This window comes from Manihot esculenta, chromosome 2, assembly GCF_001659605.2.
Source record: "Manihot esculenta cultivar AM560-2 chromosome 2, M.esculenta_v8, whole genome shotgun sequence".
In the NCBI taxonomy this organism is placed as follows: domain Eukaryota; kingdom Viridiplantae; phylum Streptophyta; class Magnoliopsida; order Malpighiales; family Euphorbiaceae; genus Manihot; species Manihot esculenta.
In genome coordinates, this window is record NC_035162.2 from 8,857,235 (window position 1) to 8,880,712 (window position 23,478).

The window sequence follows — 23,478 nt, forward strand, 5'->3', positions numbered from 1 at the left end:
AATTAGTTGAATTTCATACCTAAACATTTAAAAAATAACAGTAAATCAGAAAATTTTAAATTATTTTGGACAGTGATGTGTTTTTTAATATATAAAAAATAAAAAAATTAATTATTATACGATTAGTTTAATTTTATACTAATAAAATTGAAAATAACAGAAGATTTAAGAAAAATATTTTTTTTTATAAATAACGTATTTTAATTTATAAAAGTAAAAGGAATTAAGTATTTAAAATTATTTAAATTTTGAAGTAAATGACATTGAAAATTGCAGTAAATTAAAAAAAAAAAGGATTTTTAGACGTAAAAGTGCAATAAAAATATTATGAAAAGAAAAAAATATTTTTTAAGAATTTGACCAGTCATTTACTTTTAATTAATAAAGAACTCAATAAAAGAATTATATATTTAAATAAAAAAATTTAAGTATTTAATTTTAAAAATAAAAAATTTATATATAATTATAATATAATTCAAAATTAAAATATAATTTACCTAAATAATTACCATGGCAATTCTCGAACCTTCATCATCATTGAAAATTTTATGACATTAAAAAAATTTATAGAGTCACATCAAACTTAAAAACAATTTACATTTAAATATAGAATTAAAACTTTGCATAAAAGAATTTTTATTTAAAAATATTTTAATATTTTTTATCGATATAATTTATTTTTTATTATTTAATTTTAATTTTAAAAAATAATATTTATTAATAAATTTATATATAAAAATTTTAAAATATAAAAAATTTAAAAAAATATTTTTCATTAATTAAATTTTTTAAATGTTTCAAATGTCAGAAAATATAATTGAAATATGGATTATTGCATTATTTATTTAAAAACTAATTCATCATTTATATTTAATTTATATGAGGCTAAATTATTGAAATATATGAAGTTATAAAGACTACATTGTGAATGATAATTAAGGACTATAATTATTAAATAGCTAACTTTTAAAATATAGAATAACTAAAATTTAGATTTTACTAAATAATTAATGTGGACTAGATTATAGTTTATTTTTCATAGAAAAAAAAAAAAAACTTAGATTAGTAAAAGTGAGAATGATTTTTTTAATAATAAAGTAATTGATTAAGTAATTAAAGTTTGTGATGATGCATAAATTATATGATCTAAGAGAGGGAGATAAGAGTACATAGATGAATCCAATCCACAGCAGAAAAGACCAAAAATACCGATGTGATGTCAAACAGAGAATCTCAAAAAGATGATAAAAAAAAAAAAATATCGTCGTTTTGGACAAGATAAATAAATGGTTATCATTGCCTGTAAGGAGCTTTTCATGACTCATCGCTTGCCCAACTTCACCTTCCTGTTATTGGTTGCTCTAGATTTCACACACAAACGTGTTTTATTTTCATATGAATTACCATTTACAACTCTACTTCACAATTCCATCAAATTCTATTCTGAAAAGGTAAGGAAGAGCCATACATGTCAGGATTGCTCAAAGTTTTCGTTATGCAAGTTGAAGAGTGTCCACTTGATGAGAAATTAAATAGTGACAATTCTTCTTTTATTGCGCATGATAATTGTGCACTTCAAACTTATAAATGGAGGTCCACCAGGACCACTCAATTGTATTTCGTTTAACAATACTACTTTATTCTCATTTTTCCCTTTTCCCTCCAATCCTAGAACCCCCAGAGGCCTGGAACTGAAATGAAACCTAGTGTTTTGTTTTACCTTGGTTCTTGCAGAGCATGCTCACCTCAACTACTTAGTCTCTGCAGCTGCATCTGTGAGTTCTATCTATCCTCACATGTGAACTCAAAAGTCTCTTGAGCTTGCTTTTTCTCCTTCTACTTCTTCATTTAGATCCAGCATCTTTCCTTTCTTTCTTTCTTTCTTTACTTTGAACGTGAATGTGGACTTTGTTGGCTACCCATTAAATATAGCCACTTTTAGATCCCCCAACCACCTGCAACTTGCTTTAAATGGATATATTACATGTTTCAGGATTGCCCTTTTTTGTGCTTAACAGTTCTTTCCATCCTTTATCTTTTATGAGTTTTGGTAGGTTCAGTTTTCTGGTTTTGTATCGAGGCTGGTCATGGGTGTTAGTACTTCATAGTCCATGGTTAATTTATCTGTATGTTGGCTCTTTTTGGGCCCAAGGACTGAATACTACCATATTTTCTGGAATATTTCATTGTTTAAATATAAAATTTCCCGTCAATTAGTTCTCCTTTTTTTTATGATAAGTAGATGTTCACTTATGATTTTGTGTTTCTTCTCAGAGCAAGTTTAAGAAAGGGTGTGTTTATCAGGCAAAGTGACCATGAGATTACTTTGGATTGTGGCGCTGATGATTTTTAGTAATGGAGTTGGTGTAAGTGGGCTTAATAAAAGGCCAGAATTTGTAAACATTGGAGCTACATTGGCCTTTAATTCTACTATTGGGAAAGTTGCTAGAATTGCAATACAAGCAGCTGTTGATGATGTGAATTCTGATCCATCTATTCTTGGAGGAACTAAGCTGAGAATGAAAATGCAGGACACAAATTACAGCGGATTTATGGGCATTGTAGAGGGTATATTGCTTTTGTCTTAATAGCTTTCTTGCTTGCTTTTTGTGACAATTACTTAGATTATGATCCTTTGTCCTTCCATTTTATTGCTGCCTGCAGCTTTAAGGTTACTGGAAACTGATACTGTGGCCATAGTTGGCCCTCAGTCCTCCGTGGTAGCCCATGTAGTCTCATTTATTGCAACTGAGCTTCAAGTGCCTCTGCTATCGTATTCAGCAACAGATCCAACTCTTTCTTCACTTCAGTTCCCATTCTTTGTCAGGACATCTCAGAATGACCTGTATCAAATGACTGCTGTAGCTGAAATTGTTCATTATTATGGATGGAGAGAGGTGATAGCAATCTATGGAGATGATGACCATGGGAGAAATGGAATAGCTGCATTAGGCGATAAACTTGCAGAGAGACGATGTAAAATCTCATACAAAGCACCTCTGAGGCCTGGAGCAACCAGGGATGAAATCACTGAAGCACTAGTTCAAGTGGCTCTAACCGAGTCCAGGATTCTAGTTGTTCATACTTTGTCCAGTTGGGCTCCAGTTGTGTTTAGTGTGGCTCAATATCTAGGCATGATGAGAACTGGGTATGTGTGGATAGCAACCAATTGGCTCTCCACTCTGTGGGATACTTTTTCTCCTCTCCCTGAAGACACAGTTCATACTATTCAAGGAGTTATTACATTGCGAATGCACACACCAGATTCAGAACTCAAAAGTAAATTTGTTTCCAGGTGGAGCAACTTGACTAGTGGAATAAATGCTAATGGCCCTATTGGGCTGAGTACTTATGGTCTGTATGCCTATGACACAGTATGGCTGCTCGCTCGTGCAATTGGTGCATTTTTTGATCAGGGGGGAAATATTTCCTTTTCCAATAATTCAAAGCTAACTGATTTACGTGATGGGGATTTGCATCTTGATGCCATGAGCATCTTCAATGGCGGAAGAATGTTACTTGAAAAAATTTTGCAGGTTAATATGATGGGGGTAACGGGTCAGGTAAAGTTCAATCCTGATGGGAACCTCATTCAGCCTGCATATGAAATTGTCAATCTTATTGGCACAGGCTATAGGAAGATTGGTTATTGGTCTACTCATTCTGGTTTATCAGTTGTGCCTCCTGAAAAGTTTTACTCAATGCCTCCTAATCTTTCCAGTTCAAATCAGAAATTGTACCCTGTCATTTGGCCAGGGGAAACAGTGCAGAAGCCTCGTGGGTGGGTGTTTCCAAACAATGGAAGACATTTAAAAATCGGAGTCCCTAATCGTACTAGCTATCGTGAATTTGTTTCCCAAGTTGCAGGCACTGAAATCTTTTCTGGGTACTGCATTGATGTTTTCACTGCTGCTGCCAACTTGTTGCCGTATGCTGTCCCTTATAAATTCGAACCATTTGGAGATGGAATGACAAATCCAAGTGAAACTGAACTTGTTCGCCTGATCACAGCTGGTGTAAGTACTTGCAAAACAGAGAATTTAAAGGTTTTGGAAATTTAAATGCTTCATTTACCACGTATTTAGTTTTTCATTTCTATGTAGGTCTTTGATGCAGCAGTTGGTGATATTGCAATCACTACTAACAGAACGAGGATGGCAGACTTCACGCAGCCGTATATTGAGTCTGGGCTAGTAGTAGTGGCTCCAGTCAAGAAGATGAATTCTGGTGCTTTGGCATTTTTGAGGCCATTTACTCGCGAGATGTGGGGCGTCACTGCTTGCTTCTTCATAATTGTAGGAGTAGTTGTTTGGATTTTGGAGCACAGGTTGAACGATGATTTCAGAGGCCCTCCCAGAAGACAATGCTTCACTGTTTTATGGTGAGTGACTGAGAAGTATCTCATATTTTTTTTTGGTAAACTTGAGCTCATTACATGAATCACTTGATCATTCGGCCTGAGTTCCCCTATCTTACAGCCGTGCTTCCCTTATGCAGGTTTAGCTTTTCAACATGGTTCTTTGCCCACAGTAAGTTCAAATGAAAGTAGTCTATCTATACTTTGTTGTATATTAGACATACTTGGCCTAACAAGATGGCTGTTCCAATTTTATGCAGGAGAAAATACTGTTAGCACCCTTGGTCGGCTTGTCCTAATTATATGGCTGTTTGTGGTGCTTATAATTAACTCAAGCTACACCGCAAGCCTAACATCAATTCTTACAGTGCAGCAGCTTTATTCTCCCATTAAAGGCATTGAATACTTAAGGTCAATGAAGGAGCCCATTGGGTACCAGCAGGCTTCATTTGCTCGTGATTATCTAATAGATGAATTGGGCATTGATGAGTCCAGACTGGTTCCCCTTGTCACCCCAGAAGACTATGCTAAAGCCTTGAAAGATGGTCCCCGTAAAGGTGGAGTTGCTGCAGTGATTGATGAGCGTGCATATGTAGAGCTCTTCCTCTCAACCAGTTGCGAATTTAGCATTGTAGGTCAAGAGTTCACCAGAAATGGATGGGGCTTTGTGAGTATCTGTTTTGTTCCCTTTTCATCTGTTACTGTTATACCTTCTGTGAGCCCATCAGGGAACTTATGTCGTTTTTCTTCGTTCATCAGGCTTTTCCAAGGGACTCGCCTTTGGCTGTTGACATGTCGACTGCCATTTTGCAACTTTCAGAAAATGGAGATCTCCAGAGGATTCACGACAAATGGCTTATGAGGAGTGCTTGTAGTTCAGCAGGCACAAAGTTAGAAGTAGATCGGCTTCAACTCAGAAGCTTCTGGGGTCTGTTTACGATAAGTGGATTAACTTGTCTGCTTGCTCTCTGTCTATATTTTTTGAAGATGGTGCGGCAGTTCAGCAGGCACTACTCTGAGGAGTTGTCATCTTCAGGTCAAATCTCAACGTCTGCACGTCTCCAGACATTCCTTTCATTTGTTGATGAAAAGGAAGAGGAAGTGAAGCATCGCTCTAAGAGACGACGACAACTGGAAGTGGTGTCTAACAGAAGTGAAGATAAATCTATGTACAATTCCAGTTCCAAGAGAAGAAGTGTTGAATCATCTTCGAACAGAGGTATCGAATGTGGTAGTGAAGTATGATATTCATCTCGGACCAAGAGTTTCATACAGGATTAAGAAAAAACATTTTCAGTTGGCTCTTAGCAAGTTCAAAAGAAGCCTTCTGGTATACGAAAGTGAAAAAATGGATAAAATTTGGCGGCAGTTTGGAATGCATAGCTGCGCCCTTTTAGTTCTGACAGTGTATCCTCCAGGACCTGGAAAATACGTCCTTGGAAACCTTTCCTTTATAGAAAATTTCTTATCTTTGTTTCTACATCCATTTAATAGTAATACATTAGTTTAAAGCTATTATTGGACCTATTATGATTTTTACTGTAATGTGATTCATTAATTAGATTATGTATACATTTTTTTTTGCAAGAAAATTTATTTTTCGTTCTTTAGCGGCAGTTCAGCAACATTGGAGACTCGAGGACGCATAGTTCAAAAGGTTACCTCTTGATTCACCTCCTTCCCCCTTTTCTCTCTCACAAACCCTAATTTCTACGGTCCTTTTTTTTGGTCGCAGTTCCAAAAGGAATTTTATCTCAGATTTGACATTTACTGTGAAGTTTCATTTTGTGAAGTATGTGATATCTCTGCTACTTCCACTATCCTCGTCCTTGACACTAATACTGTTCTCAATCCCCTTTTTTTAAAATCCATTTTTTTTTATTTTGGTTCCGTTGCTTTCAGACTGATTTGCTTGAGAATTCAGCTATTGAAGATGTAATCCCTAATTTCTGTTCTCTGTATTGTTAAGTTTCAGGTTAAATTGATACTTTATATTTGTTGCGAACTCTACAGGGATACATAAGTTCAGGACATGGCTGGAAGAAAGCCCTAATGATCGAAATGATAAAGGTTTGCCATTTCAAGAAGGTAAAGCTCATTTCACACAAATCTGAGCTTCATTTTTTTTTCTTTTCCTCTATCTATCGGGAACTGTCACAGCAAACCCTGTGACATATACAGCTCTTTGCGTGATCTTTTCTCAAACCTATCGCAAAAAAAATCAATAAATGCAGGTAAGTAAATAAAATAAATAGAAAATCCCAATTAATGGGCATTTTCTTGGCTATTTCTATTCTATAGTGATCTATCATGCTGATGGCAGTTTCTACGGTTGGGGGAAAAATGGGTTTCTCAGGACAAAATCCACATGAAGACAGTTGACCAAGCAGTCAGTGCCAGGGCTGCAGCCAAGTATGTCCACAAGAAGAGGACTGAACACTCTTCTTGACCCACATCAAACAGCTGTGTCATAGTACCTGCATTTATTTTCAAAGTCAGTTCTGATCTTTAATTATTTATAAAGATTTATTTGATGGTCTCTTACCAATATTCATGGCAGGTGGTAGGGTATATTGAATCATCAGCACATAGTGGTAGAGAGGATCTGGTGGAAGGAAGCCAAGACTCCCAGCTGCTTTAACAACCCAAAGACCAATTGCAGGAAGTATCCCATATCGAACGAAAACCACAGCAACAATGATCCATGGTTTGATTCTTGATGACTTTAAGCCTTTAATTTCAATTTATAAACACGAAATTAGATTTCATTCTCCTGTTTCTTTGGAACTGAACAGTGGAATATAGATCTTGTTACCTTGAATGAGGTTGCCTCCAAGGATAAGAGTAATACAAGGAATTGTTCCTTCCCTACAAACAAGTATATCCCATTTTCAGATGGCCTGCCACAATTTAGTTCATATGGACCAATTATGAGCTAAAGATTATAATGCATACCCAAGTAATGTGATAGTGTCTTGGATCACATGCAGGGGAGCGCCATCGCCAATTATCAGCTTTCTCAGGAATGTCACTGCTCCGAAGATGAATCCAAAGATCTGATATAAGAGGGATGAATCTAAATTCATTAAGCTACCATTTTGGGTTTTGTCAATCAATAAGATGTCAAGAAACTCACTGCAGCAATTGTGGGGGGTGCCAAGAGTTCCTCCAGTATCTGATGAAGAAACCCTACTAATTTTTTCCAGAATGATGCTTCTTTTCCATGTTCATGGTGTGATGCTCGGTAAACAACCTAAAATAGAAGTCTGTTAATAGGGCCACTGACATTTGTGCATATAAAAGGAAATTGCAAACTGCAGTCTGCAGAGGACGACACTTACAGCTTGGCTTTCTGTATCATCATCAATGGACTTGCTTGATGCCACAGCTATTGGAATTTGTTCCTGATCTCCTCCCTTGAGAAGGTGAGTCTCCTGATTAGCTTCTAAATCATTGTTAGGTGCTTTTGAGACCTCATCAGCTGCTTTGATTTCTTGCAATTTTGCAGCTGATGACCGAATCAGCTGGTAAGTATAAGTCCAGATGTAGAAACCACCAAGCTGCAGTAGTCAAAAGCAGATAAGAAATAATGAGATCATAATGCATTCGGAGAGAATATCTCAAAAAAAAAAAGAAGGGATTAGTTTGGCCAATCAATCGATTAATTTAGTGTCATAGTGAAATTATTGCATTACCGCCATGGAGAAAGAAGCATATGACAGTCCAACAGATTTGCAAGTGGCGCTATCAAATGGAATTCCATCCTGGTTACAGATTGCAGGGACAATGATCAGGAGGAGATTTCCCAAGTTTCCTGATTTGAAAAACCATAAAAAACGCAGAGAACCATGAGGATTTTACTCAACGTATATTAGAGACAAGAAAGAAAACCTATAATTGAGTTACCTGATGAACATGTAGCTATAACAAGCCCCTCTAGATGAGGCTGGGGTTTCAGAATCTTAACTACTATCCACCCAAGAATTCCTCCAATTAAGAAGGTAAGTCCAATGTTAACAGGCATAAACCACCTGAAATTTACAAAAAGGTTAAATGGATAAAGACCATTTGCTTGTATTGCAAGAAATCGGATATTTAATATAACCTACCATGAGATGATGTCCTGGAGAGTCACAGTCTTGGCCAGACTAGCAAACATAAGAGAGGGTGTGAACACCACAAACACAATCTGCATTGGCAAAAAGAAATGTAATATTTGGAGGGAAAAAGAGAAGCATCAAATTTAATTGAAAGCAGGTTGAAATGAGATGATGATACCTTGTTTAAGGATCTTCGAGCATCAGTAGTAAGAAGATTGCAGTAATTAGTAGCCATGAAAGCTCCTAAAATACTTATTAGAAGGACTTGTAGAATGGGCATGGATGCCACCTCAAACAGTGTAAAGAAACCCATGTTCTCTTTTTGGTTCTGTTTCAGAAATGGATAGTCTTTCCTGCCCTGAAATCTGACTTGGTTTTTTTGCTTTCCTTGTCTACTATTTTTTTTTCTCTGTAGCCTATCTATCTATTTTTCTACTTGAACCCTTGCAGATCTATAGCTATGTCTTCAGTAGGACAGAAGGAAAATCCTGCGAAGGAGCATCGCAGAACAAACATACAGGAAAACAAAAGATAAGCAATGTCAGAATAACCAAATTAAATTCAAAAAGCTGCAATTTTTTTTTTTTTTAAAATGGACATCCAATAGAATTTCTTGCTTTGTGAGAATTATAATGCAACATTTCTTCTAGTTAGAAAGAAGCTGCTTTTACCAATCAAATCCATGTTCACCAATAATAATAATAATAATAATAATAATAATAATAGTAAAAAAGTAGTATTAAAGTTTGAGAAACATGGTGTGAAATATGAAGAACCCATATAGATGTGAGGAAACTATTCAACATTTTGAGGCACTGAGTTGAGAGTTATAAAGTGGGAATATCTCAACGGAATGCCGATAAGCTCTTTGCTAATATTTGAGTTATTCTACGGTCCGGCATGTTAGTCGATTTTGATTCAAATTAATAATTTTAATTTGTAATCTGAAAAATTCTGAACTGAATTTATAGGAAAGGTTTAACTATAATTTTAATTACGGCAGTTTCGATTAATTTGATTTATATATATATATATATATATTTTAAAATAAATGTTTAGGCTCAGTTAGATGGAAAAAATGTTTTTTTTTTTAAAAAAAAAACGTAGTAATAATTTTGTTTTAGATAACATAAAAATAAAATTGTTTCATAATAACAGTAAAAATTATTTCAGAAAAATGGGTAACTAATTGACAAAATAGATTAAATAAGTAATAGGAAAAAAGAAAAAAAAATCAAAGTATATAGGAGCAAACATATACCACTTCTGCAAGTGCTTAGTATTATTATTTAAGTGGTTTTAGGAAAAGATTCCTTCATTCTTCTATTGATTCTTTAATTCCACCTGCACTGGATTAGGTAATGAGACAGACAGTGATCACATGCTATCTAAATATGAAATTTTATATTCAATTTTTTATATTTTTTATTTTATATCTAAAATTTAATCTGATTCAAATTTTAAAAGTATTTCAAGATGTACAAAATTAAGACTTGTTTTAAGGATCATCCCATTTCAACTGTTTTGATTCTAATTTTCTTCACTTGTTGTGTGGTCATATTTGAATTTCCTTATCAACCTGAGTTTTTAAAATCACTAGTATTAGATTTATTTTTAAAATCATTGGGTCTCGAGTTTATGCTCTGTTTAGCCAATTGAAAATAAAATAATTTAATATAATAAAGTGGTTTATAATGATTAAGAAAAAGCCAAAATCATGACAACAACTTGAAGATTGGTCAAGGAAGTATGCGAGTTCTTACGTATTGTACATGATGAAGAAGACACCATGGATGTGGATGAACATCATCTCTCGTCAGACATTCACATTCCCCATTACAGATCAGAAACATACCTCAATAACCCAAAAACACTTTTTTCTAGAAAAGAGAAAAGAATCAAATATCCCACAAACAAAGATGTTGGAAAATCTTTTTCTTCTTATTATTTTTTTCAAAGGCATCGATCAAACCCCTTTACAAATCATGCATTCCCAGAATAAAAAGAAAAGAAGAAAGCGAAGCAAAGCAGAAGAATCAAACCTGCAGGAATATTGAAGTCGGCTGGTGATGAGAGAAAAGCGAGTCAAAGAGAAGAAGGGTGAGAGAAACTCGGAGGAGAGATAGAGAGAGATGAGAGGATGAATTAGCTGGAGTCGCTTATATATAGCAAAGTTTTGGGAGGCAATGCAATAAGGAAGGAAGGAAGGAAGGAAGAAGAAATGTTTTGCTTCGTATCGTATACATCTACTCATAATGACCTGGTTTTAGCCACCATCTATCTCCTATTTTCACTTTATTTTATCTTATTTTATTTTATTTATACCCAATACCTACAAATTTTTATTATTTATTTATCTGCAGAAAAAAATAATTAAAAAAAAATTAAAAAGACGGATCCAAAATTAATGGATGGCAGGGCATGAACAAAACATAAATTAACAGCCAGCTCTGTTTCTTCTATTCTTAATTTTCTACTTGCACTTAGTTCACCTTTCGTCTTCTTTTTGTATTAATTAAAGAGAAATTTATTATTTAATTTCTAAATATTATTATTATTAACAACTCATTTATATTTTAAAAAATTTATTAAAATATTTTTTTATTTTCATTCAAAATAAATAAAAAATGAAAGAAAATTTGTTTAAAATTTACTTTTATACTCAAATAAAATTTTTTATTTAATTTTTAAATATTATTATTATTAACAAGTCAGTTTTTATATTTTTTAAAATTTAATAAAATATTTTTATTTTTTTATGTTTATTAAAATATTTTTATTATTTTTTTTATCAATAAAATAATTTTTTTTTAAAAAAAATAATGATAATGATGAGAAAAAAATTGCATTTTTTTAAAATAAAAAATTGAATAAAAAAAAACAAGAATCAAATAAGAATAAGAGAATAATGGAGTATATTTTTAATGGTATAAATAAATAATAAAATTATTTTATTAATAAAAAAATAAATACAGTGTGAATATTAATTTATTAATAATGATGATATTTTGAGTAAATTTAATTTTTTTTAATTAAAAAATTATTATTTAATTTTAATTAAATAATAATTAACTCGTCGGTCAAAGTCAGCGAAAATCTAACCGGCTAGGCTGCCGCTGACGTGTTAATTTTGTGCACTGAATCATCCTTAATGTACTAGCATCCAAGCCAGCTATGCATTAATTTACATTCCTTCCCTTTTATTAAAGCTAAAATAAACGACGTAAATAATTTTAAAACAAATACCAATACTTATATATACTTAATAATAATACGTGTGTATATACTTAAAAATATCAATAATAAATTTTTTACAACAATTATTTAATTTAATAGATTGTGCTTTATTTTTAAATAAAATGAGTTTATAATAATTTGTTTTATAAAATAATTATTGGTGCATAGAAATTATTATTGAATAAGTATAGTAAATTATAAAAGAAACCATCAAATTAGAAACACATAGATAATTAAAAAATTCAAGGTATGCATTGTATTTAAAAACACATAAACAAAATGTCAAATTGAAATTTGCCTCCTCTTCACTGAATCATGAGTGATGATTGAGCCGTCTTTGGCTTTTTTCTTTTTAATATTTCCTACCTACATTTTTCTATTTGAGATATTCCCAAGTTTGGGTCCAAGTTGAGATCAATAATGCAGGAAGATAGATAAACCGCCCCCAATCCCCACCCAAATCTCTCTCTCTCTCTCTCTCTCTTCGCCCTTTCAAATGAGCGGAGAGCCTTCATCTTGGATTTCTCTTCTCTTTTCTTTTTTTTTTTTTTTTTTTTTTTCGTACATCTATTTAAATAATTTATAAAATTAATTTAAGAAAGATATAAAGAAATTTATTTATTTATTTATTATATTTGATTGATTTGAAAAAAAAAGTTATTTATGATTTTTATATATTAATTTTATGAACCTGACTCTATATATGTCAAATTTACTTGACAGTTATTATAAATTACATATTAATAATTGTTCATTTTAACTTACTGACTTTGACTTAATTATTATTAATTTTTTTTTTTACATATGGATATATTTTCTTTCATTTAACCTTTTTTTTCCATTAAATATTAAGAAATTAAAAAGCATATATTTATTATAATTATATGGAAATTCAAAAGTCTTATTCTTTCAAAAAATAAATAATTACTTATTAATTAATAATAATAAATATATGGATTAAACATAAAAATTAATAGAGTATTATTTGTTATAGTTAGATAAACATATTTTAAAGATTTAATTTTATCGTATTTATTAATTATAAAAATAAACATATCTTCCATTTATAAATTTAATTCAATAGTAAAGTGGATTTGAATAACTACTCTCCAATTTCTAATTCTCTGTTTCAAAACAAAACACATCTATTATTATGATTATTGATAAAAATAAAATTCAAATAATTATTTGCTCAATTATGCTCAACGCCGCCGTCCATTTTGACTTGATCAGATAACTGAAATGGCCATTCCTATTTCCACACGTGGAAAACCTGTCAGCTGATTGGGACACTAGGCCATCTCTTAACATAATTACTAATTATTTTTAATAACGTTTTTTTTTAAATACTGACTTTTATAATTTTTATTCACTTTATTTTTTTTATATATATTTAAAAAATAATTATTTTTTATTAATTTTTCATTTTATAAAATATAAAATTTTATTAAATATTAAAAATATTTTAATAATTAATAAAAAATTATTTTAAAATAAAATAGTATTATAAAAATTAATTTATATATTGATTATATACATATAAAAAATAGATAATAATTTTAAAATACAAAAGACAAAGACAATATAATTTTATTTTATTATTTATTATCTAAACGAAGCCATAACTTTTTCTCTTTAAACATACCCTAAAAAATTACTGTGATATTTCTTTTCTTTGAAACCAAGAATTTATAAGATATTTAATTTAATTAATTTAAATTTAATTTTTTAATTTAAAAAATCTTTTTAAAATAAATAAAACTTTTATATAATTTTATTAAAATTGATTTAATTTTTTTTTTATAATATGAATCATATATAGAACAAAAGAATAAAGTGTGTTGAGTGTTTATCTCATAATGCATGAAGTTAGGATTAAAATTTAAAATTTAATTGTTTCATTTATTTTAAGAATTTCTGAATTCTATAAAAAGAGACATAGATTAATAATGGGATAAAACGAGGATGAAGGATAAATTAAAATGTATTATTATTAATAATAAAATATTTTTATGTAGTTTTTAATCGATTATAATTCATTTACAAAAAACAAATTTGAACTATGAAAAAATAAGATAAAATTGTAATTTGAGAAAATATTTGTATTTTTATTAATAATTTAACTTATAGTTTTTTCTGCATTCTAATTTAATTATTTAGTTAATATATATGATTTAAAAAGTAAAATAATAATAATAAATATGATAAATGAGCTATAATATTTTCATAACGAGATCCAACTCAACAGAACCTAAAATTAAATACCAAATCAGTGAAGGAGCAAATCATAACAGAGTTATGAGTTGAGAAATTGACCAATCCTGCTTCAATTATTCAAAAACATGACATTCAGATTCTTTGCAGTATCCTCTGCGTCCAAGTGACCAGAAACCTCATCTATTGCACATTTCAATTGTTAAATATTGTCGGACACTACATTGCAGCAGCATTCAGACTCCAACTGATCATTAGGCATGAATTAAGTCATACTATATTAAAATATTAATTATTTAATAATAAAATATAATTTCTATAATTTTTAAATATTATTTTAATTAAAATAATATAAAAAATAATATTATATTGGTTTGATTTTTTATTGGAATGGTGTTTATACATTTTGATATAAATAAGAAGTTTATGCGGTTTGATTTCTGAGATTAATACTTATTAATTTGTTGTTTTATGGGTTTGTAAAATCGAAATTTGTAGAGTGAATTTTGAAATCCTTGTATTGAATTTTTGTTGCTGTGATTTTGTAAATTCTGGGTTTGTGTCATGGTAAGCTCGGGATTGCCGTTAAATTACTTTATTTTTTGAAATTTTAACTAAAAATATTAATTAACATTTAAAAATAAATATTAAATTATTATTTTATGATTGGTCCAATAGGAACACAATTATTATTGAAATCTTATTGAACCAATCAAAATTAAAAGAAAAAATGCAATTTTGGTGAAAAATTAGAGAAAATATCTCGGCATTCGCTTTCAGACAAAAAGAGAAGTTTATCGTTATAGATTGCACTTTTACTCAATCCAATGCCATTTAAAGGCAGCCTTCTGTCTCTGTCTACCATTACATAACAAGAGAAAACATTAAAACCACCATTGACTTGGTCGTGCCTGACACCAAATCAAAACCTGCCTGTTCCTCAACCATGGGAACAAATCAGGATTCATTTTAAATAATTAAAGTATTCTGCCCCTGCAATAAAAAAAAGGATTCTTTTATTTTTTTACATTCCTTTTCAGCTAAACCCGTGTTTCCAATGCTGATCACTAGGCTACGTATCTATCACTTCTGCTTAAAGACTATGCATTTATTGCAACATATAACTCCACCCTCCCTTCATGTTTCTTTCTGCTTATCTCTAATATCGTCTTTGGAATGGAAATGAAGGTGCTCTTTCGTCTGTGTTTGTGGATGGTGTGCGGCCCAGAACTGCTGGTTATGGCTGCAAGTAGTGGTAGCGGCGAAAGGAAGATTGATCAGACACCCACATGGGCTGTGGCTTGTGTTTGTGCTGTTATGATCATCATCTCTATTCTCTTGGAAAAGGGCCTTCACAAATTTGGAACTGTATGTGCTTAATATTCCTTTCAAGTGGGATCTTTATTTGACTTCTTTTCATGTTCTTGATAATCATGATGTTTTCCCACATAATGGGATTAGCTTAATTATTATTTAGTACTTTAGATTTAAAAAATTTTCAAATGAAGAACAAATTGTTAGGAGGTGATGCTCCAAAGATCACTGTTATTTCAAATTGTGATCTTGCTCTGTTGGGTCATTTTAATAAATTTTTTTTTCTAAATTTTGAGTTTTCAACTTAGTGGTTGACGAAAAGGCACAAAAAAGCTCTATTTAAAGCATTGGAAAATTTTAAATCTGGTAAGTACAGTTTTTATGACACTTCACTGTCAAACTGAAGTCAAGACCAATGACTTATTAAAAAAAAAAAAATCAAATGAATTGTTATAAAAAAAATATTTATTTTTAATTGAAAATTGTTCAAGTTAAAGAAACATTAATTACTTTTATTTTAAACATAAGAATTACTAAAGGTGAATGAGTTTAATTGAATGTAATTTCTAAAAGTATTTACAAACTATAAATAAATTTAAATGATGTATATACATTATCAAAATAAAAATTATATTAAATTATTTAAAAATAAAACTTTTATATAATGTTTAGAAATTAGGTTAAAGAATAATTTTATAATTGTCCATTATTGAAAAATATTATTAAGAACAAAATAGCATGATAAATGTAAGAATTTATTTTTACCATTCATATAATAAATAATTACTTAAATATAAAATTAGACTATGCCATATTTTAGCAGCTTATCTGTAATTTCCCATGATTATAAAGATTGACGAATTTTGAAGCAAAATAAACAATTTTGAAAGTAGAGAGACTCTTTTAAAACGTTTGTTTGTGGGATTGGAAAATCTGACTAATTAAGAAATGATTGATGATTGCAGAGCTGATGGTTGTAGGATTCATTTCGCTGCTCCTAACTTTTGGGGAGGCATACATTACAAAAATATGTATTCCCGAGCATGTTGCAGACACTATGTTGCCATGTCCAGCTGATGGTGTACATGACCAAACTCAAGAAGAACAACGCCGCAGGCTGTTGTGGTTTGAACAAAGATTTCTATCAGATGCTCAACCATGCAAAACGGTGAGTTCAAGCTTTTTGAGTGGCAATTGATCGGGAAGTGGTCAAGCTGGGATATCTAATTTTGTACTATTTTATTACAGGGGTATGAACCAATTCTATCAGTTAAAGCATTGCATCAATTACACATCCTCGTATTTTTCTTAGCAGCCTTTCACATCGTATATAGTTTGACTACCGTGATGCTTGGAAGGCTAAAGGTAAGTAAATGTTTGTCGATGCATCTCATGTACTCCCATCATATTAATGCTTATCGTGAGATGGCTTAGAGTAGAAATATTCATTGCAAAGCAGCATCCTGCTAATTGATTCGTGTACTGAATTTTACATTTGGGGATTCATAAAAATCTTGATAATTAGCTTAATGTGCAGATTCGTGGTTGGAAGGAATGGGAGCAGGAGACCTCATCCCATGATTATAAGTTTTCAAGTGGTATACATGCTGTCACCCTACTCTTTATGTGTTATAGCTCCAAAACTTGATTTTAAGCATTTGTTTGGCAGTAAAATTGGAAATATTTTTATGTGCAGATTTTTCAAGATTCATGCTGGCTCATGAGACATCCTTCGTAAAAGCACATACTAGTTTCTGGACTAGAATTCCTTTCTTCTTTTATATTGTAAGAAATGGTATCCCTAAAGAAATCTACAAAATATTTTGACTGGAATGCTCAGATAACAGCAGCTAACGTTGATGATACAGATTAATTAAAAGGAGAATTATGTTTTCAGTTTGATGCTATTGTTCTTCTTCTATATATATTAGTTTACATTTCAATCTGTGGCAGTGCAATTGTTGAATATAATAAGACCTATTGTTGATTGTTAACAGTCCTATTTTGTGGGCATCCTTTGTCATTGTCCTTCTTGTTGGCAGATGTATCAGGACCTTTTCCACAATAAACTTGGTCTTCACGTTATCCTAGTGGTCACTGATTTTTAGCTTAGCTACTCTATGTTTTTAGCTTTTCTGTTTTTTGCTGTAACTATAAAATTTCCAGCTTTGAAATTCAAGATGAAATATAACTTTTCCAATTCTAAAATACATCACTTCTCCTAAATGTTGAAGGTAATTATTTTGCTATTTTTTAGAAATATTTAGCAACAAATAATCACTTAATTTGAGAGATTATGCAGTCTAAAAAAGTGTTTGTGTTGTTTTCAGGATGGCACGGATTATTGTGGTTTTCTATGGTCCCTGTGATTGTAAGTAGCCTGCCGAGATAAGCTAATTCTACAGGGAGAATCAATTTTCTAACCCACTTAATTGGTTACAGATAATCTTTGCTGTTGGGACAAAGCTTCAAGCCATTCTCAAAAAGATGGCTCTTGAAATTGAAGAAAGACACGCAGTGGTACAAGGGATGCCTCTTGTCCAAGGCTCCGACAAGTATTTTTGGTTCGGTCGGCCTCAGTTAGTACTTCATCTCATCCACTTTGCTTTATTTCAGGTATTGGATGCCCTTCTCTTTTCCAGCGATAGATACTAAATACCCCTCACCTGTATAATGTAAGAACTGTTTGATGCTTGACACAAACTCCAAGCTTGCAACTCAGAATCAAGAGCGAACTGTTGATGCTTTGTTCTCCAAGTTATCTTTTGATTTTTTTTTTAATTCAAGTTTAAATGATTTGCTTTCCTGGCAAAGAGAATCTAATCATTTTCTTTGACTTATTGTTTCATGGTATTTGCAGAATGCTTTTCAAGTAGCATATTTCCTGTGGATATGGGTAATGAACTGTTCTAAAAAATAACCTTGTCTAAATCCTCTACTCTGTCATGTTTCACTGCTTGAGTTATTGCTAACTTTTTCATATATTTGCAGTATTCATTTGGGTTACGTATTTCGGGCTTGTTATGTTAAGAATTGCTGTAGGGTAAGGATTCTTTTCTCTCAGTACCATTCAGGTTTGTTTAAGCCATAACCTAGAATCGGACCGAAATTGGCCCCTGCAGGAAAAGTTTGTTTGTTTTAACTTTTAATTTGACCTGGGGGATTGAACTTTTGCAGGTTTGGGGTCTTATTCCTCTGCAGCTACATGACTCTTCCACTGTATGCCCTTGTAACTCAGGTACTTCAAATCTGCTGAAAACTTGCCTTTTCTTCCAGTGAATTGAACAGCTCCAATGCGAAGAAAATACTGCATGTTCAAGTGGCTCAAGTGTTAACAAGCTTAAAAAAAAAAAAAAAAGTTCCCATAATGGATGATGATCGCTGACCACCATTAAATTGATCAACACTTTCAGATGGGTTCAAATATGAAGAAATCAATCTTTGAAGAACAAACAAGCAATGCCCTTAAGAATTGGCATATGGCTGCGAAAAAGAGGCACAAGAAAGGAGGGAAGTCTCCCACTACGAACTTGGATGGAAGTAGAAGTGCAAGCCCAGCCTCTTCTGGGCGCACACTGCACCGATTCAAAACTACCGGACGACACTCGACCAGCTCACATGGCTCCGAGAACCAGGAAATTTTGTCTGATATGGAAGCCGAGACATTGGCATCATCGTCAACCGCCAATAACAGGATTCTAAGAAGCAGTGAGGATGATGAAGCAGCCGAATTGAGCGAAGCCCATCACCACCACAACTAAGAAACAAGCAAAGAAGGTGACTTCTCTTTTATGAAACCTGCTGTAACCAAGGAACCATAATTGCCAACCCCTTTGTATCATGTATGCCTGATGATAATTGTATAGTTTTCTTAAAACTTTACAATTATCATAATATTATAAGGATTATATTATAGTCTATTAAAATAAATTGCACTGATTTGGTTGTTCTTTTTTTTGTAAAACCTTTCTTATTTATTAAGAAAGTGAATATTGCAACAATAATATATATATTATTATTTGGGGTGTCATTATCATAAATTTGTTTGTATATGAAGTTAGTAAATTATTGGAAATCAAATAATAAAAAAATAATAAATATTGGGGCATAAGAGGGGCACGTGTAAGGAGGTGTCCATTTTGTAGTGGATTGAATTGATGGCAATAATTAGATGACTTGACAAAGAAAATGGGGTTGGGTTGGGTTCGGGAGGCATGTGCGCTCGCAAATTCGTCCTGGATTTTTTTGTCCACATTTATCGCTTTTGTTTCTTTTTATGTATTACTAATATTATTAATTCAAGTAAATTAAAAATAATTAATTTATCTAAAAAAATATCAAATAATAAATTTTCCATCACTTATTTTTTCGAAAATATATTTGGCCTTCGATATACGTAACTTTTTGTATGTTTCTGGAGATTTGTCCCATCATATCATAGTACTCTATTATATATAAAACTATCTAACCCTTTCTTTATCTTCCACATCCATCCCACCAATCTTTATTCTTATCAATTTGTTTCCTACTTGAGCATAATTTATTTAAATATTTTAATTCTGATGCAGTAATATTTTAAACAATTCACTATAATCCTTCATTTCATTTAAGACCAAAACCCACGCAAATCTCTATTAGATAAGGGTTTAAAAAAGAAAGTAGCTAGGGATAAGCAAGATTTATAGATAAGTTAAAACACAAAGAAATTGTTAAGACCAAAAGAGAAAGTAAAGACATGTGAGTGAAGGTGGGAGAAGGGGACCCTACGAGGGAGACATTGCACATGTTCAAATTAACAAGTTGGAAATCCATGGAGAGAAACAAGGGTAAACTGGCACTGCCACCTTGTCATGTTACTCATTACTGATTAGGGTATGGTGTGTCTTCATCTTTATACACAATTATTATACATAAAAATTGCACTTATTATATGGGTGAGGTGAGAAAGTTGGGTTCACTCAAATTCATCCCAAAATCAAAATCTATAAGAAACCAAAATATGCCCATCTCCTTTTTCTGCCTTGATTACGACTTTTCATCTCATGGATTTCAATTTCCTTTTTAACTTGTTCATATGTATTTGCAAGTTAATTTTTTTTTCTTTTCAGTTGGAAACAAATTCAATAACTTAAAATTTTATCCTTGACGTAATTCGAGTGTTGTGATAGAAATATTATCCATAATATAATTTATTAAAATTAATTTTTTTTTCTTTTATTCGTTGTAACATATGTAGCTTTGAAGCCACAAAAGTAGATAGGATTAAAGGAATGAGAATATGATTGGAGGATTGTGCAAGTAATCTCACAATCATTTCTTCTCTTATTTGTATTTTATTTTTCTTTCTAGTCACATCGTGATTCATGAAGCCCCCCTTTATAAAAGGCCTATTTGGATTAACTTCTTTCTTCTAAACCTTCGTATCATTTTTATTAAAAAATATTTTCAGAAACAATAATTTATTTTTCATTTTCTTATTATATTTTAGAAATAAAAATAATTACTAAATTTATACATAGTAATACTAATAACATCATCAAAATTCAGAAACATAACTTAATTTAAAAAAAATCATTTCTTTTCAAAATCACTTAGTTTTTGTAATCGGAATTATTTTTTATTAACTAATATATGCAAGTGTTTCAAATGTGAAAATTTTCTGCCAAACATTTTTAATAAGATACACGAAGCCTTACACTAGAAGAAAATCAACTTGGAATCACAAAAAAAAATTAAAGAAAGGGATACCTCGTGGGAATAACATATTTACATCATGCCATTTAAAGAATTGTGTTAAACTAATAAATTAAATATATATTTCATAGAATTAAAAAAAAATCCATATTTGGATAAGTCTTATTTGTTTGGACCATTTTTCAACTATTAAAAGAAATCAATTTCAATATCGCGTATTAATATTATTGGATATTTTTTTCACTAATGCATAATATATTATATTTTAACGGGACTCACAGAGCTAAGTTACAAAGAATTCGACTTTATTGGATGTTTAAGTTTTAAATCTGGACAGATCCTTGAAGATTTTTTTTTTAAGAATGCAAAGATAAATATCTGAAGTTGGCCAACCAAGGATCCAATAGTAAGAGATTGGAAGTGTAAAAATGGAAATAAATGAAAAATTGAGAGTGGGGAAAGAGAGAAAAGACAAGATGGCCCAACTTGTAAGTAATGCCCACAGTAAGGAGAGAGAGAGAGAGAGAGAGTGGTCCCTTTTATCCATCCATGATAGAGAGAAGAAAAAAAGAGAAGAGGAACCTGTCTCCTCTTGCTACATTCTCCTTTGCTACCTTTATCTCCTTATCACCATCTTCTCTCACAATTCCTATTAACACTTTTCAACCCATCAACTATCCAGGAGTGCCTACCAAACCTGCCTCTTTTCTCTCTATATATAAACACCCACTTCAACAATATCTCCAAATACCCACTTCCTCTTCTCCTCCTTCCTCTCCTTTTCTCTCTTCTTAGCTTAATTCTCACAATTTTTATGCTATTCATCCATTACCCATGACTCGCTTTCCAAGAATCCTCACGGGCTTCGACACTTCCTCGGTCGCTGACCCGCCGGAGGCCGTCAACGTCGAGTCTGACTTCGTCGTCATACTCGCAGCTCTTTTATGCGCATTGATATGCGTTGTGGGACTCATTGCGGTGGCTCGTTGTGCTTGGCTCCGTCGCAGCGGCAGTGCTTCTGGTTCTCCGTCGCGGGGGGCTGCCAATAAGGGGTTGAAGAAGAAGATCATTCAGTCACTCCCTAAGTTCACATACGGCGCCGTCATGGCTGCAGATTCTTGTAAGTTTGCATCCACGGAATGCGCAATTTGTTTAGGCGAGTTTGGCGAGAAAGATGAGATTAGGATTTTACCACAGTGTGGGCATGGATTCCATGTTGGGTGCATCGATACGTGGCTAGGGTCCCACTCCTCGTGTCCTTCCTGCCGTCAGATCCTGGGGTTAGCAAGGTGTCAGAAATGCGGCCAGTTTCCTCCTGCTATTGCTATATCCTCCTCGAGCGGCGGAGGCGCGGCGGAGGCAGATTCCAAATCCAGGGTAGATAACTGTAATGACAATAACCACAATCAAAGGCATAATCTTGGCGATGGATTCCTGCCTTGACAAAGACAAAAACCCACAAAAAATTTATAGCTAGATCTTCCTGTTTCTCTATTGTATAGTTAATTCGAGGTTTGATATGCGTTTTCCTAGCAAGAGGCCACATCTAATTGCAGTTTGCAGGTTGGAGAGTATGAATATTATGAGCTACGTTTTTCTTCTTTCTTTTTCTGTACGTGAGAAATGACAATTTTTTTTTTTGAACTCTCCAGCTTCGTTTCAAATACAATACTAACTAATTTTGAATTAAATATACAAATTAGAAAAAATTATACGAGTATGGTCGTTGAGTCCTAGTGTGACTCAAGGCACAAAGTCAAGGAGAGAATGACAAATGAAGTTGCAGGATGCTTCACACAGTTCCTACTTTTTCAAGTTATTCGGTGTACGTTACAGCTGATTCCCCACTTTACTACAATTACTGAAACTTAGCATTCACTGTTCATATTCAACAAAGAACTCAGCAATTTAACTTGAAAAAATTGTCCTCTTCACTTCCTACTCATTTTTTTTCCCATATTTTATGACTTTGGTGATATAGAGAGATGAATGGGAATTTTTTGTACACATGTGCAAGGTGCCCCACGAGTACACTAATTGGATACCCTAAAGTGATAATACAAATAAATGCAAAACAAAAAATTTTAAAAAGTAGAGGAAACCTGTAAAAGCAGATGCTTCGCCGCCGGCTGTCACAGTCATCTATTCTAATGAATCCAACAGTTTTCAAAAGTGGCGATCTTGCGGATGGCCTCTTAGAACATTGATTGTTCTTTATCCTGCAGAAAGCTTAGCGGCTAATATTTTAGCTTTTGCTCAAAGCTCACGTCAGGGTCCACCACAAATCCGAGGTTATCCTGGCAAAACAAAAAAATTCTAAATATCTTATTTATTACCCGATATTTTGCCCCTTTCTTGGTTCCGACTGAGCACGATTGGAAAGGCACTAAAACGACGTACATCTGCCCGATAATTTATATGACTGAATATACACGTATGTAGAGAATTCCAGAGTTTGTGCCACTTGCCAGTCCCATTCAGCATGTAGGTCATGTTTTTTACCATTGACGACTCGCTATAGTGCTATTTTGCCAACTTTCCCCAACTTAAAACATCATTTAA

General features: G+C 32.2%; 3 protein-coding genes and 1 pseudogene across 4 annotated transcripts; 3 read left to right on the forward strand and 1 right to left on the reverse strand.

Annotated features, from left to right (window-relative positions):
• Positions 1 to 1,457: 1,457 nt before the first annotated feature.
• On the forward strand, positions 1,458 to 7,993 carry LOC110609207 (glutamate receptor 3.6). The gene is made up of 10 exons (XM_043954205.1): positions 1,458 to 1,775; positions 2,305 to 2,568; positions 2,665 to 4,016; positions 4,104 to 4,381; positions 4,498 to 4,529; positions 4,618 to 5,024; positions 5,117 to 6,851; positions 6,918 to 7,064; positions 7,153 to 7,235; positions 7,348 to 7,993. Exons 1-7 carry the CDS (start codon positions 1,697 to 1,699, stop codon positions 5,600 to 5,602), a joined length of 2,898 nt encoding a protein of 965 aa, XP_043810140.1. The 5' UTR covers positions 1,458 to 1,696; the 3' UTR covers positions 5,603 to 6,851; positions 6,918 to 7,064; positions 7,153 to 7,235; positions 7,348 to 7,993.
• LOC110609209 (protein PIN-LIKES 7) lies at positions 6,411 to 10,650 on the reverse strand. Of its 2 annotated transcripts, XM_021748635.2 has the most exons (12): positions 10,500 to 10,649; positions 10,221 to 10,337; positions 8,636 to 8,945; positions 8,467 to 8,546; positions 8,264 to 8,388; positions 8,053 to 8,171; positions 7,699 to 7,917; positions 7,494 to 7,610; positions 7,313 to 7,413; positions 7,173 to 7,225; positions 6,903 to 7,088; positions 6,411 to 6,834 (listed from the first exon to the last, which is right to left on the reverse strand). In XM_021748635.2, the coding sequence occupies exons 3-12, from the start codon at positions 8,768 to 8,770 to the stop codon at positions 6,710 to 6,712; spliced, it is 1,260 nt and encodes a 419-aa protein (XP_021604327.1). In that variant the 5' UTR covers positions 8,771 to 8,945; positions 10,221 to 10,337; positions 10,500 to 10,649; the 3' UTR covers positions 6,411 to 6,709. The 2 variants fall into 2 exon arrangements, with proteins under 2 accessions (XP_021604327.1, XP_021604328.1); XM_021748636.2 differs by lacking the exon at positions 10,221 to 10,337 and having other exon boundaries at positions 10,500 to 10,650.
• Positions 10,651 to 15,084: 4,434 nt separating this feature from the next.
• On the forward strand, positions 15,085 to 19,262 carry LOC110608726 (annotated as a pseudogene).
• Positions 19,263 to 21,421: 2,159 nt separating this feature from the next.
• LOC110608717 (RING-H2 finger protein ATL80) lies at positions 21,422 to 22,517 on the forward strand. The gene has a single exon (XM_021747997.2). The coding sequence runs from the start codon at positions 21,751 to 21,753 to the stop codon at positions 22,357 to 22,359; it is 609 nt and encodes a 202-aa protein (XP_021603689.1). The 5' UTR covers positions 21,422 to 21,750; the 3' UTR covers positions 22,360 to 22,517.
• Positions 22,518 to 23,478: the final 961 nt, after the last annotated feature.